Genomic DNA, 16,762 nt, shown 5'->3' on the forward strand with positions numbered 1-16,762 from the left:
ACTGCCAGACATTCAGAGATTTTAGACTAAATTTTAGGTGTGAGATTATTGGTAGACAATTTTTTTGCATCATATCTGCATATAGGTGGTACTCAAGGCTAAAGGAGTTGATAAAGTCACAAAATTATAACATGTACAGTCATGGCCTAAAGTTTTGAGAATGACAAATATTTTTCACAAAGTCTGACTCAGTTTTTATGAAGGCATAAAACTGATTGCATATACTCCAGAATGTCATGAAGAGTGATCAGATGATTTGCAATCAATTTCAAAGTTCCCCTTTGCCATGAGAATGACCTTTATCTCAAAAACAACATTTCCACTGCATTTCAGCCCTGCCACAAAAGGACCAGCTGACATCAGGTCAGTGATTCTCTCATTAACACAGGTGAGAGTGTTGATGAGGACAAGGCTGGAGATCACTCTGTCATGCTGATTGAGTTAGAATAACACACTGAGCTTTAAAAGGAGGGTGGTGCTTGAAATCATTGTTCTTCCTTTGTTAGCCATGGTTAGCTGCAAGGAAATACGTGAAGTTATCATTGCTTTGCACAAAAAGGGCTTCACAGGCAAGGATATTACGGCTAGTAAGATTGCACTTAAATCAACCATTTTTCAAATCATCAAGAACTTCAAGGAGAGAGGTTAAATAGTTGTGAAGAAGGCTTCAGGGCGCCCAAGAACATCCAGCAAGCGCCAGGACCATATCCTAAAGTTGATTCAGCTGTGGGATCAGGGCACCACCAGTGCAGAGCTTGCTCAGGAATGCAGCAAGCAGGTGCGAGTGCATCTGCACGCACAGTGAGGCGAAGACTTTGGAGGATGGCCTGGTGTCAAGAAGGCCAGCAAAGAAGCCACTTCTCTCCAAGAAAATCATCAGGGACAGACTGATATTCTGCAAAAGGTACAGGGATTGGACTGCTGAGAACTGGGGTAAAGTCATTTTCTCTGATGAATCCCCCCTTTCAGATTGTTTGGGGCATCTGGAAAAATGCTTGTCCGGAGAAGGAAAGGTGAGCACTACCATCATTTATGTATCATGCCAACAATAAGCATCCTGAGACCATTTATGTGTGGGGTTACTTCTCAGCCAAGGGAGTGGGCTCACTCACAATTTTGCCTAAGAACAGAGCCATGAATAAAGAATGCTAATAAAACATACTCCAATAGCAACTTTTCCAGAACAGTTTAGTGACGAACAATGCCTTTTCCAGCATGATGGAGCACCTTGCCATTAGGCAAAAGTTATAACTCAGTGGCTCGGGATCAAAACATCGCAATTTTAGGTGCATAGCCAGGAAACTCCCCAGACCTTAATCCCATTGAGAACTTGTTGTCAATCCTCAAGAGGCGGGTAGACAAACAAAAACCACCAAATTCTGAAAAAATCTAAGCACTGATTAGGCAAGAATGGGCGGCCATTAGTTAGTATGTGGCAAAGAAGTTGATTGACAGCACGCCAAGGCGAATTGCATAGGTCTTCAAAAAGAAGGGTCAACACTGCAAATATTGACTCTCTGCATAAACTTAATGTAAATGTCAATAAAAGCCTTTGACACTTATGAAATGCTTGTAATTTTACTTCAGTATACCATAGCAACATCTGACAAAAAGGTCTGAAAACAATTTAAGCAGCAAATTTTCTGAAAACCAATACTTGTGCCATTCTCAAAACTTTTGACCATGACTGTAGAAAAAGAACAGAATAGGTAGAAGAACCGAGTCCTGGGGCACACCAACAGCAAGATCAAGAGAAGATTAATATGTCCACAACGGTGAATTTCAGTGATCGTTCAGAATTATATCGGACTTCAAATATCTGAGGTAATGGAAGGGAAATAGCCATTATGTGACTTACTTAATGTTTCATTAATGACACTAAACCTCAAAACTGAAGTTTTCAGATGTGAATCATGAAGGCAAAATATATTGATCAGAATTAAACTGACATTCCCCTGCAGTTCTCTTAAAAAGTATTACCTGTCTAATACATTATGGATAGCTGATGTGCCTCTCACATCTATAGTACAGTGTCTTAATAGGATATGGTGCAAGTCAAAAGCCCAGAATGCAGTGATTTGAGGTGCTGTGACATCACTGATATGAGAATCAACCAATTCATACAGTCCACTCCAGTAATTTCATGTATATTATTCAGCTCACTAACACATAGCCTTTAATAAAGATTAATATCAAATAGTCACTTTACTTCCTCTTTAACATGTGCCTCTTAAAATGTAAAAGTTAACACTTAAAAAGAAAATACTTTATAATATATATTTTGTTTCTTAATTTGCCTTTTTACTGTGTGACTTTACAAAAGTAATAAAATATTTTGTGCTATAATTAACTGTCTGAATCCAACATTGTCAATGTCTTAAAAGAGCTGCCACGAAAGCTCTTCCAGTTAAGATGTTCACATTTTTTTAAGCTTACACTAGTTCATCTGTTTGTACTGGGGTGAAAGTGGTTACTTATATTTATAAAACAAGGTCCCTGAGGTCATGCTATATGGTGAGAAATAACTTTAGTCATTAGGACTGGAAGCAGAAATGATCCAACTTGTTTTCAAACTGTGCCAGAAGGAAAAAAGGGAAATTTATTACATTTCTTTCAACACCCAGTCCTAGGAATAACGACCAAAGTGTAACATTTAATTGCTAATTACCACCAAAACAGAAAGTATTAAGGTGGTGGTCTCATTCTAAACCTAAAATCCTGCCTGTCAATAAACAGATCTTATATCACAGGAGAGTTTTGTCCTTGCTTTCAATTACTCATACAACACTCTGAACACAAGTCAAGTGACATCACTGTTTACCAGAACTAATATTACAACAATGACATCACTACTTCCCAAAGATAAGGTTATATTTTACATATAATCACGACACTTGTGGATAACATTTTCCGGTTTCAAAATATAGCGTGGACAAAGGAGTCCTATCAACCTACACTGATCTTCCAATCCTTTTATTTGAGGTCATGTCAGGTATGGCCGGAGAAAGACAATAGTTACCTTTTTATCGATTTCCACAGAGGAATTTTCTGCACTTGGAAGAAGGAATGAAATAGTTGCCACCAGAATCTAGAAAGAAATATATTGACTGAATAAATTCATATAATATACAACAGGTGCTAGCATGGGTGAGGTCTCAAATGTTGAAACGTGTGTTTAACATGAATATTATTCATGGGGCTAAATGCTTTGATTATTACTCTAACTATCATTTATTGTCTGAGGTGAAACCTGTTTGGATCCATCTTATTTGTCTTTATAAATTACACATTGTTTTGATGATGTTTTTTTTTTTTACTTATAATTAAACTAAAAGCATCAAGACAGTTATCTATTGTGTGTGCACACAAGTCTAAATGTTATTGCACTGTAGCTGAGCATGTTACAGTTACTTTTATCTTTCAGGATACTGCAAAATAATAGGTAGATGTAAAGTCACTAATTAGCTGATTATGATGTCTAAGTAGTTAAAGCCTAATGGGAGCCATATATGCTGTCATACCCCACCCAATATCAGGCACTCGCCTGGACACTGTAGTGTGAGAGCCACCAAAACAATCATAATGCCCCATAATGAGCCTATCAAAAGTGATAAGATTATCTTGATGTCTGTAAATGCAATTGAGTGATGACCTGTGTCTGTGATGATCTTCTACCTCCACTATATGGCTAGACTGAGTGCACAATAAGCCAGATATTGACCAATTTTCCTGATTTAGAAACTTGGCAGACCAGGGCCCTATCTGTGTAGACTTGATATGTCCTCCTTTTGTTTGCATGGGTTTCCTCTCCCACTCCAAAAACGTACTGGTAGGTTAAATGGATTATGACAAAAAATGTACCCTACAGTGTGTGTGTTAGGGAATTTGCACTGTAAGCTCCAATGGGACAGGGACTGATGTAAATGAAAAATACTCTCTGCACAGCACTGTATAATTTGGAGACAATACATATATATACAAATAAATAATATACATCTATGTCTATTTATAAAGGAAAGATTTTATAAAACAGTAAGAAAGCTCAGTCGGCACAAGATTATTAGAAAACGCACGTGACAATTAACATAGGGAACATAACATACGCAAAGGAGGCCATGTGAGTGGATCTGTGGTCTACCTAAGGCCGACAATTCCTGGCATTAATAAGCTCAATGCCTAAGCCGGAGAACTGTACAAATATAACCCACCTCTGTTATCTTTCTGGACAGAGGTAACTCAGGATTCTGAAGCTCTCGCCAGTATGAAACCAGAAGTTGAAGAATATCACAAGCCACCTGAGCAACTGTTTTGTTGGAAAACTGTAAAGGGATAAAACAAACTGTGTCTGTATATTGTTAAACATGTATAAAGATATACTGCAATCCATATTTGTTCTTTACATTCCTAACTAAAGTGACAATAACTTGAACAATAAAATAGGATGACATTTATAAAACTGTTCTACAGGTAACTCCATAAACGGTGGTGTGACCCACAGCACCAAATATTTGCATTTATTTGTTTATGTGTACTAGAAAAGTAACAGCTTTAATACTTTCTATATAACTACTCGTGGAACAGTTTTCGTATATATAAGTTCTCCATTATATTAAGTGCATTTTCAAATAATTACAAATGTTGTATAAGAGCAGATTATTCTTTCTAAAAAAAACTTACATATGAAATCGCCTTACCAGCAAAAAAGCTGTAGGCGCCAATTGTGAAACAGTGAGTACACATGATACAAACACAGACTATATATGTCAGCATCTCATTGGATCAGTACAACAGAAACCCTGTGTTAAACGGCCCGCTAGCTGCTTTTGACTAAAGTAACAAGCTGCTGTTTACGCTTATATGTGACCCAAAAAAAGCAGAGCTTCAAATATTAAGATAAAGAAAAAAAAAATAGACACCAGTTATTTGAAGTAAGAAGATAAGAGCATTCCAAGGTGGAAATGATTAAATCTGGAAACATATATGTAACTATAATAGATTATTATAACTCTCCAGAGAGAGTGGGGTAAAACATATGCACTTGTTACTTCTCTCCCATCTGTAAGGCTGCTTTGTTTAAAAAATAAATAAATAAAAACACACAGTAAAATGTATTGATAAAAATATAATAGCACAGAAGTGTTGTAGTGCTGAAAAGTGCACTTTATAAGCACATTAACCATCAGACATATGTAATGCTTACATTTACAATAATCACACTGCCAAGTATTATGTTTCTGCTCAAAAACACGTTATGTTGCACACAAGTATGTCAGACTGCAGACAACCTGAACTAGACTGCTCACAGCTTCCTGGAAGTTATGGGAACACAAAGGACATTGAGCATGTAAGTAACTGTCCATGGTGCTGAACACTAGCACTGCTATGAGATAGGCATACAGGCAAAGAGCAATATGCACATGAAAACCTCACAAAGCTGTTTATATTTTCCTGCAGAAGAATAAGGGAGAGCCATGCACGGTATGAAGTCTATAGATTATACACACAGACACATTCACAGCAACTCTAGATTTATTTTAACAAAAGGTATTATGCTTTTAACTTATCAACCACATACACAGCTGTTAACCGTTTAATCACAAAGCCTCCTCCTCCTCACCAGGCATTAACATGGTGCTCAAACACTCTTAAAGTGGATTTGATCAGTTTATCACAGGTTACAACAGTAAAAGCAGAGAGAGAGTAACAGAAGTCTTCCCCTGTGTTAACATTTCAGGGGCTCTTTAATCATAACTAGCAGGGCCGTGCATTTAGTGAAAATTGCATTTATTACCAAGCAATGTTTAAAGTTTTGAAGCACACACATTGTAAAATATACTTCCCTGTAATCTCAAAATCAAATACAAATCTTTATCTGGAAAATGTGTGTTCCGTTGTAACAAAAAACTTCTGCCCGAGGAAAGAGCCCAAACATTGCCACTTTTAGTGGGTTGTTCAAAGCATTGCAAGCTCTGTGTATAATTATTCTCCAAAGTCAAAAAAGGGTTGAAAAAAGAAAAAAAAACCCAACAAACTAGCCATATTTTAACACACAAAACAGAAAATTTGCTAATGAGTTCTCTCTGGTTGTCTCATGCCCTTAAAATGCTAAGCAATACTAAAGAGCGGTATTCTTAAAACACGCTTTGAGTAATGTTAAAAGAGGTCTTCTGTAAAGTTATAAAGGCTCATAATCCAAAATATGTTGACAATGGAAACCTCAACACCAGAAAGCATTGTCCAGTTGGCTCCAAATTTGACATGTATATTGCTTACGGATAGCTTGGCAAACTGGTGATTAACGTTTCAGCACAATAACTGTAGACATAGCCATGTTTTTAATGGGAAAAACGGTAATAAAAAAAACCAGAAGCAATCTTTAATTTAAGTTTATTTAAATAATGAATATACTTTATTCCTGAACAGGTCATGACTATGAGGCAGATGAAAGCCCTGACAGCAACTGTATGACTTTGTGACAGGTCAGATCATTGACAGCCATGAGAGTGGCATGTCTATCCAGGAATTTTTCAGAATGGCCTACACATTGCAATGTGTACTGCAACAGTGGATAGCTGAAGGGACACACAGCCGCAGGCCAGGGATAGGACCAAACTGGAAATATATACTAGATGGAGACAGCAGACCAACACATTTATTTTGCATTAATATTAGGTGTCACTAGACAGGCCATAAGCCCATGCCTGTGTGATGTCAAACTGAACTCAAAACCACACTGGACAGCACAGTAGGTTCGATTTGTCATCCATTTCTCAGAAAGCCGTGAGAAAGGGCTCAATCAGAAACAACTGTTGAAAGACGTAAGTAACTAATCCCTGGTGTCATGGTTTGGGAAGCTATATTATACGAAAGGTGATGCCAGGTCAGGACACCATGACTGCTGAGCAGTACATCCACAGGGCGATTAACCCTATGGTCTTACCCTTCATGAGCACTATTGAAAACTAGGTTTTCTAGCATCATCACTTAGAAACATCTCAACTACCTGCCTGTCAGGTTCCCTGGCCTGAAGCCAATGGAAAACTTATGAAGCATTGTTGGAAGATGCCTAAATTCTGCCCAACCCCAACTATAGCTCAGTTGACCAGAAGCATTGAACTCATCTGGAAGTACATCCCACAGGAAAGATTCCAGACACTTCCTGAATTGTCGTGTTCAAGTTTCTTATGCAGCTGATGGCAGACATGAATTACTTACTTTTCTGCCATAACATTTATTAAATCTCTCAGCAGAACCCCTTGTTTATGCAATCATTTGTTTCATATATCAATGTCATCAATTGTGCTAAATTTGTTGGAAACCTAACAACGCCTTGATGGTGTTGTGATTTCCATTTTAACAAAGATAAGCATAGATGTGTAATTGAGTATTCTGTCTAAGCAAAAACACATAAGAGAAACAGACTGCAATATGCGGTTATTCCTCTCCCATCTTGTGGGAATAATGGCAAAACTCGCATTCATTAACTCAGTTTACCAGGCACTTCCGACATTTCATACTATACATACAAGTCACAAGGTCAGGTTTCCTCTTAGCATCTGATATGGAGAAATTACTGAATTACTGACTTACTTGGAAGTTATAGATTTACGGCTTGTTCTCTATTAACTAATACATGAATTAACATAATGGAGTGTCTAATGATACAGAGTTACATGCTTCTATCCAAGGTCAAACATTTCTCAAGTTTGAAAATAAAGTGTAATGAATAGTGCATGAGAACTGGGAGAACTGCATGGTGATATGATGGCGTTAACAGCATTCATTAATACAGTCAGCTTAACTTTTTTACAAACATTACAATTAAACGCACTACTGAATATTAAATCAAGGTTTGTGTATTGCCAAGCTAAATAAAATACATGAAATATTTATAATTCTGTCCATTGCACGGAAATGGTGCGTGTTATGTGTGAGCAACTGTCTTGTAGGCCCCGAGGTTACAAGAATTCTCCCTCAAGTTATAAATATATACAAATTTCTGCAGATAAATCCTTTTCTTTTCCGTGTTTCTTGTTTACGGTTTAACCCTTTGCACACGCTAACATAGTTATACATATCCGCAGATATGTCCTAGCTTTTATTTTAATGTTTTCTTGTCTATGGTTTTAAAATTTGGAAACTGTAATTTACTGGATTGTCTAATTCTTTAATAAATAAACGTCTAAAAACATTTCTCTGTAGTCACACACTGAGGTATGGCTAGAGCAGGCATTGCATGTTTAAATGCTAATAAACACAGGTAAGGTTTTGCTACCTAATCTTGTTGAGTTATATCTGCAGCCATTTACCCACTAACACCTGTGAAAGGTGTATTTTGAGGTTTGTGGTGGAGGGAGAAAGGAGAAAATACTTTTTAATTCCCTTTCATTGAAGTTCCTCAATATATAAAGATTTTTACCAGATGTACTTCATATATGTTCCTCAACCTGTGGTACGTTTAACCCAAAAAGGTGTCTCTGTTTCAGTTTGTTAAATATAACTCAAATGATAGGCTAAGTGACACTTAGGGGCATATTCAATTCCGATCCGATACCGCGGAAAATGCGCAGTATTGCCGGTAATACGGTACCGCAATAACACGGATTTTCGTACGCAGCCCTATGGGCTGCGAATGAAAATCCACGTTATTGCGTACCGCGGATTAGGTTTGCAGCCGTTCGGCGCAATCCCGCGAATCGGGATCGGAATTGAATATGCCCCTTATTATATACAGCTCTCAAAGCCTATAGGTTAATTTCCTGGACTTAATCTAACTAGTAATGCCCAGAAAGTTGGCAGCCAGCTCAGAGTGTGTCATAGTCACTGCTACCGTGACGACACAGGCTTCAATGTAAACCTAAGCAGTGCTAATTCGCTTCTGAACTCCAAACTTGGTGATGACATCCCGACTCCTAAAGCCTATTGGAGGCATACTGAAGGGGATTCTTTAAATGTCATGAGGAGACTATGACACCGGAAACTGTTCTGCTAAGCAAATGTAATGTGAACTAAGAGTGCTATTTTATTTAGACTATAATAGTAAAAAGAAAAAAAATAAAGAAAAAAAAAATAAAGAAAAATCAGGGCATTACTGGCCAATAATCTGTTGTTCTATGGGAATTAACACTTACAAAAAAAATATTAGTAAATAATAACACAAAACTATTTAGAAGGGGTATTTTGTAAACATTTAAATGAATAAAGCATAATTTACTCAAACATTAAACTTTGACTGTGTTGTAGTCATTAACTGCTATTCAGCTGTAATACATTACAACTTATGACAATCGCTCAAAAAACAAGTGTGGTACCAGATTTGGTAGGTTCTGTGAGATTAAGATCGGGCAGGCAGTTTGATGTGAATCGAGAGCCAATACAGTAGCTGTGTTCTGTCATTACACATAAGGTCTTGTGCTAGAACATGAGGTACATTGCTTTCGAAAAATAAAATAAAAAACAAAAACAAAACACAATTACCTTTAGTGTTACCCCAATGACATTAATGGCATCGATAACCTGAGGGTGATTGGTATGCTCTATCAGCTCTTCACAGACCCACACTCCAAGACAGCAGACAGCAATGCATCTAAAATGACAAAATGACAGTTACAAGGAAATAGCAAAGTAAGAGAGAGATGAACTTAAGGGATGACGGGAGACTTCAGATATCACTACATACTAACATGAACAGATATGACAACATGACTAATACTAGTACAAATAGTATCAATATTGTATAGCCAGCTTTTGTGCATAAGACAACACTAAAAGCACCAGTAACCTGCACCCTTCTATAAGGTAAGTTAAATATGTGAAAATGGTGTATGGAGTTGCTTTATAACTTTGCCTTCATCAATTCAGAAAATGAGATCAATACAATTATCATTACTGTCATGTATTTTGTAGTTCCTTAAGAGTCATATTCATGGTGGACAGAAGTAGGATTTACAATTTATTTATTACATAAATCTTATTCTGTGCATATGAATAGCCCTACTGAGGTACTAGTAAATATCATCTATATGAGGTACGGTAACCAGTCACTCCCCAGCTGTTGAGTCGACTACAAGCCCCAGCATGCCGTGTCAGACACAGAAATAACTACATACTAAGGCCATGGAACCAATGTGTCAACATTCCCACATGACATCCCCCTCTCAGGCTATGACTTTTAATCAGGGATGTTTTAATAAATGGGCAAAAAGAGCATTTGTTAGTGTATGAAGATAATATGTTCGGAGAGCCTCCTGCTACAAATTTGAAGTAAAATACCTCTTTTAGTTAAATAGATTAAGTAAGGGTAAATTATGGGATTAAGTGTACCACTGTTTTGTGTTCGGTATATGAGGTGGGGGAGTGAGGGTTAGGGGTTAGATTGTTAGACGCAGTTCCAATGTTCTTATCTGTTATTATGCTACATTCTATCTTGTTTTCAAATACACCAATGCTGTTGACATGTTTTCTATTTTTGCAGTGTACAGTTTTTGAGTATCTTAATTCTTTATTATGTATTTCCTTGACATGTATTTGTTATAACAAGTTCTCTTTTACTATAAGTACTCAATTTGGATCTACGCAGGTTGCCCCCTACTCACGGTTACATTATGAATCATGGCTTTGAGTGGAGTAAGGGTTGAGATATCTCATGGAATGTAAGGGGTCTTAATGACTACATAAAAAGGTCCTTGGTCCTTGCGCAGTTGAAAAAATAGACTCACCTGGTGGGAGGCCAAGTTCTGGCCCTTAAGAAATCTTGGGTTGGCTGGGTATACCATTCAGTTTATTCGACACACTCACGGTCGGTTTCAGTACTAGTTAGACGAAATTTGTAATTTGTATTGGAGCAGGTACAACTGGACCCCTATGGTCATTATGTATTTTTTTCGAGCCCTAATAGATAACTCCCCGGTTATATCTTGGCCATCTATGTCCCTCCTCCTTTCAGTTCTGAAATACTCAAGCTGGCTTCCAAATTTATTGCAATCTCCCCTCACACTCCGGTGGTGTGTATGGAGGACTTTAATGCAGTTATGGATGACGGGGCTGATAGATGGAGAGAGACGTCATGGGTGGTGTGCAGTGGTCCATCCCTCTTTGCTAAGTTGAAAGCGGATATGGGGTTGGTAGATATATGGAGGGCCTGCTTCCCCACAAGTCAGACTTTTTCTTGTTATTCCTCCTCTCATAACACATTCTCCCATATAGACTTGGCTTTGATTTCTAATAGACTGGCCCCCTTGGTCAGAGGTCGGATATCTGTCTGTCATCATGCCGCCTCGCTCCTTTCCTATACCCATCCTCTCCCCCAGCCCCCGCCAAGGGCCCATATCTCTCTATCCTATCTCTCACCCCCCCCCTCGCTCCATCAACCCTGACAATCTCATCCATATCTCCTCTTCTTCGTCCCTCCCTTTTTCGTGTGCCCTCTGGAACTCTAGGTCTGTCTGTAACAAACTGTCCTCCATTCACGACCTCTTCATCTCTAACTCTCTTAATCTTCTTGCCATAACTGAAACCTGGCTCACTTCTTCTGATACTGCCTCTCCTGCCGCTCTCTCCTATGGGGGCCTCTCTTTCACCCACTCCACCAGACCAGACGAGCGTCCAGGAGGGGGAGTGGGCCTCCTCCTATCCCCTAACTGCACTTTTCGGGTCATACCTACTCTACCTTCCCTCTCCTTCTCCTCCTTTGAAGTCCACTCCATTCGGCTCTTCTCCCCCATCCACCTCCGTGTCTCCGTCATCTACCGTCCCCCTGGCCCTACCTCTCTTTTTCTCGACAACTTCGCCGCCTGGCTCCCCCACTATCTTTCCTCTGACCTGCCCTCCATTATACTGGGTGACTTCAACATCCCTGTTGACAACTGTACTGACCCTGCCACCATAAAACTTCTCACTCTTTCCTCCTCCCTTGGCCTCACTCAGTGGACCTCCTCCCCTACCCACTGTCTTGGTCACTCCCTCGACCTTGTCTTCTCTAACCTCTGTGATCTCTCTGAGTTCTCCAACTCTCCCTTCCCACTCTCTGACCACCATCTCCTCTCCTTCTCTCTGTCCTCCTCCCCTTCTCCCACCTCGCCTAAAGCCACCCTCACCAGGCGCAACCTTGACGCTATTGACCCCATCTCCTTCTCTGCCTCTCTTGAAACTCTCCTATCACCCCTTCCCTCTCTGGCCTGCCCAGATCAGGCGTCCTCTCTCTACAACCAATCCCTCACTACTGCCCTGGACACCGTCGCCCCGGCCTCTTCTATCCGCCGTCGTCGCCTTACTCCCCAACCCTGGCACTCCAAACTCACCCGCTCCCTCCAAAAGTGCTCTCGTACAGCTGAACGCCTCTGGAGGAAATCTCGTTCCCTGGCTGACTTCCTTCACTTCAAATTCATCCTCTCCTCTTTCTGCTCTGCCCTGTCCCTCGCTAAACAATCCTTCTTCAAGTCGCTCATCTCTTCTCAGTCCTCCAACCCCCGCCGCCTCTTTGCCACATTCAACTCCCTCCTCTCCCCCCCCCCTCCCACTGTCCCGCCTTCCCTCTCTGCGTCTGACTTCGCCTCCTTTTTCTCCTCCAAAATTGAAGCCATCAGACGCAACATCTCCTCCTCCCACCACTCTCCCCCCATCACCGCTTCACCTCCCGCCATTAACCAGCTGTGGTCCTCCTTCATCCCCACATCAGGTGAAGAAGTTCGCTCCCTTATTCTTTCCTCTCCACCCTCTACCTGTCCTCTTGATCCCATCCCCTCCCACCTCCTTCGCTCTCTCTCTCCTACTGCCTGCTCCTACCTCGCACACCTCTTCAACCTATCACTCTCCTCTGGCGTTGTCCCATCCTCATTCAAACATGCTCTTATCTCCCCTATCCTTAAGAAACCCAATCTTGACCCCACCTCTCTTGCTAACTACCGCCCTATCTCTCTTCTCCCATATGCCTCCAAATTACTTGAGCGGATTGTCTGCAGCCGCCTCACCAGACACCTCTCTGACAACTCCCTCCTTGACCCTCTCCAATCCGGCTACCGCCCCCTCCACTCCACTGAAACAGCCCTGGCTAAAGTTACCGATGATCTCCTATCAGCCAAATCCAAGGGTCACTACTCCATACTCATCCTCCTTGACCTCTCCGCAGCCTTCGACACCGTGGACCATCCCCTCCTACTGCAAACTCTTCTTTCACTCGGCCTCTCTGGCTCTGTCCATGCCTGGTTCACCTCATACCTTGCTAATCGCTCCTTCTCCGTATCCACGTCTGGTTCTTCCTCCACCCCCTCCCCTCTCCCTGTTGGAGTCCCTCAGGGCTCTGTTCTTGGCCCTTTACTCTTTTCGCTCTATACTTCCTCCCTTGGGGCTCTCATCTCCTCTTTCGGTCTTCAGTATCACCTATATGCTGATGATATTCAACTCTACATCTCTTCTCCTGATCTTTCCTCCTCCCTCCTCTCTCGTGTAACTGACTGCCTCTCAGCCATCTCATCCTGGATGTCCTCTCGCTTTCTTAAAATTAACATCTCCAAAACCGAACTCATTGTCTTTCCCCCACCCAGGCTCCCTTCTCACCATGACCTCTCTATCGTTGTTAACAACTCCACTATCTCCTCTGTCACCCAACTCCGCTGCCTAGGTGTCACTCTCGACTCCTCTCTCTCTTTTGCCCCCCACATTCAATCCCTTGCCCAAGCCTGTCGCTTCCAACTCCGTAACATTGCCCGCATCCGTCCCTTCCTCTCTCAAGATGCCACCAAAACTATCATCCATGCCCTCATCATCTCCCGTCTCGACTACTGCAACCTCCTCCTTACTGGCCTCCCCCACTCCCGTCTCTCCCCCCTCCGCTCTATACTCAATGCGGCTGCAAGACTCATCTTCCTCTCACGCCGCTCCTCCTCTGCCTCCCCTCTCTGTCTTTCCTTACACTGGCTCCCCTTCCCCTACAGAATCCTTTTCAAACTCCTCACCACCACTTACAAGGCTCTCTCTCAGTCTACTGCCCCTTACATCTCTAGCCTCCTCTCCATTCACACTCCCGCCCGCTCCCTGCGCTCGGCCAATGATCGCCGCCTCTCCTCCACTCTGATCACCTCTTCCCACTCTAGAATCCAAGACTTCTCCCGTGCTGCACCCCTTCACTGGAACGACCTCCCTCGCTCCATTCGTCTCTCACCCAATCTGTGCTCCTTCAAGCGGGCACTTAAAACTCACCTGTTCCTTAAGGCCTACCAACCATCCACTTAACCACTCACCCTTCTGTTTCTCCCCTGGCTCCTTTCCTCTCTCCCCGTTGCTTCACTGGCTCCCTTTTGTGCCTGACTTTGTTTACCCTCCCTTAGGATGTAAGCTCGAATGAGCAGGGCCCTCTTCCCTCCTGTCTCCATACCTGTTCTTCTGCTCCGTCTCTACTGTATCTGCCTGCTTGGAGTTTCTGAAGTACTGGTACTTTGTGTTTATTGTCCTGTACTGTTTTACCCTGTATAGTCTACTGTTTGTACCATGTTCGGCGCTGCGGAAACCTTGTGGCGCCTAACAAATAAACGATAATAATAATAATAATAATCTCTCTAGGGGAATATCCGACCATTCCCCTGTGCTGTTGGTCACTGCCCTTGTCAGATGCACTGGCACTTGTTTCTGGAAGCTAAACCCATTTTGGCTTACTTTGATGGGGTCGGGTAGTGACCTGGTGGCAGAATGGGAGGGGGTCTTTTCTGTGAATGCCCTGACGGCGAGACCACCTGTATTTTCGGATATTTTAAAGCCTTTCTTCGAGGCACCCTGATCAACCGGGTGGAGAGCCGCAAGCGATTTTCCAGAGAGGAGGAGTTGAGGCTGGAACAGGAATGTTGTGATTTAGAGCAGGTCTACCTTTCTACACGTACATCTGAAGACCGACTGGTCTGGCTCCATGCACAGAAGGCATGGACTGATCACTTGGTGGACAAGTCCTCCCGCTGGCTCCTCTTCTCCAGGCACGCTATAAATGTGCAGGGGGATACAAATGGCAGTCTTATGGCTTATCTGGCCAGGACTGAGCTACAAAACAATACAATTACTGCTATAACTGACTGGTCGGGTAACATACACTATCAGACGGAACGGATAGCCATTGCATTCAGAGATTTTTATTCTGATTTGTACACCTCCAAGGCTGATTATTCTGCAACTCAGTTATACGGTTATCTGCCAAAGATGCGACTCCCTACACTTTCTGTGGAGTGTCTGGAGGCTCCTATTATGGAGAGGGAGCTTGAGGCAGCAATAGTATCCTTTCTATGCAATAAAGCACTGGGTGTAGACAGCCTGCCTATGGAATTGTACAAAAAATTTCTTTATTCCTACATTACTTGCTCAATATAATGAATTATTGGAGACGGCTGTTTTGCCACCATCCATGTTAGGCACTGATAGTTCTTATCCCAAAGACGCGTAAGGATCCGATGTTACCAGATTATTATCGACCAATCTCCCTTCTTGCCGAAGTCCTTGCTATGCACCTGAACACAATCATCTCACAGCTGATCCACCCAGACCAGACGGAATTTATGCCTGGGAAGTCTACGGCCATCAATCTGAGACGTCTGTTTACACATTTGCAGATGCGGAGGGGCCATGGAGATGGTGCAGTAATGGTGTTCCTGGATGCCGCTAAGGCATTTGATTCTGTGGAATGGGAATAATTGTGGGCGGTTATGTATAGATTGGGGATTGGCTTTACTCGGCACCGAAGGCCAGAATTAGTGTTAATGGCCATGTTACCACCTCCTTTGCAGGGGCACACGTCAGGGTTGTCCCCTCTCCCCAGCCTTGTTTGCCATAGCTATTGAGCCGCTGACTTGCTTAATACGAAGTCATCCTGCTATCTGTGGCCTCAGAGTCGGGGTGGGGTTGACAAGATTGCATTGTATGCAGATGACATGCTCCTGTTCTTTAGAGATTTGGACGTGTCCCTGACTATACTGTTGTGTCTGGTGGAGTAGTTTGGTGATTTCTCAGGCCTGAGGATAAATTGGTCCAAGTCTAACATATCTCCTATCTCTGGGGGGCTTCCAGCATGTCCTGCTACCTTCCATTCTCTCCAGTGGACAGTTTAAATTTAAATATCTAGGGATATGGGTCACAAATCCGGTTGCTGACTACATACCACTGAATATTGACCCCGTGATGAATTATTTTCAGGCCAAGACTTCTACTTGGACAAAATTGCCCTTGTCCGTGTCGGGTAGAGTTAATCTAATAAAAATGGTACTCCAGCCAAAATTCCTGTACCCATCGCACTATTCTCGAGATGGCTTTTCTCCAAGATTAACAAATTCCTGTCCTCTCTGGTCGGGGCGAGTGAGAATCAGGTTAGCTACTTTGTGCCATTCCCGAGCCTTTCATGGACTAGTTCTTCCGGACTTTCAGGCCTACTACCTAGTCACACAATTGACGCATCTGAAGGGATGGTTGAAGTCTTCCCAACCGGCCGTCTTGTCAGTAATCTGGCCAGGTGGACAGGTTTTGAGCGCCCACCTGTCCAGGCCTTGTTGGGTACCCGAGTTTTGAGAATTGTTCCACCGCTACTAAGGCAGGTCTTATTGGTATTCAATGCGCTTCAGGGAGTGAGGGAGGGTTAATTCTGCCTTTCCCGAGTTGTATAAATTGCGGCACCTCCATGTGTCAACTTTATTCCAATTGTGTTCTTAAATCCTTTGCGCAATTACAATTTAGAACTTTCACTCCCAAACTGCCTATTCTTTACTTAACTGCAGCTCAGACATGCCCTGAATGC

At 42.0% G+C, this 16,762-nt stretch overlaps 1 protein-coding gene across 2 annotated transcripts in view; it reads right to left on the bottom strand.

The window, feature by feature from the left end:
• The window catches only part of RALGAPA2 (Ral GTPase activating protein catalytic subunit alpha 2), a 246,852-nt gene that overhangs the window by 108,451 nt on the left and 121,639 nt on the right, over positions 1-16,762 (bottom strand). For both annotated transcript variants that reach the window (XM_075203830.1, XM_075203831.1), the window contains exons 27-29: positions 9,478-9,586; positions 4,209-4,319; positions 3,020-3,088 (exon numbers count right to left, since the gene is read on the bottom strand). In XM_075203830.1, the coding sequence (XP_075059931.1) occupies positions 3,020-3,088; positions 4,209-4,319; positions 9,478-9,586 (289 nt within the window). The remainder of the gene's footprint in view (positions 1-3,019; positions 3,089-4,208; positions 4,320-9,477; positions 9,587-16,762) is intronic.

The sequence above is a fragment of the Mixophyes fleayi genome, chromosome 3 (assembly GCF_038048845.1).
Source record: "Mixophyes fleayi isolate aMixFle1 chromosome 3, aMixFle1.hap1, whole genome shotgun sequence".
NCBI classification, from domain to species: domain Eukaryota; kingdom Metazoa; phylum Chordata; class Amphibia; order Anura; family Limnodynastidae; genus Mixophyes; species Mixophyes fleayi.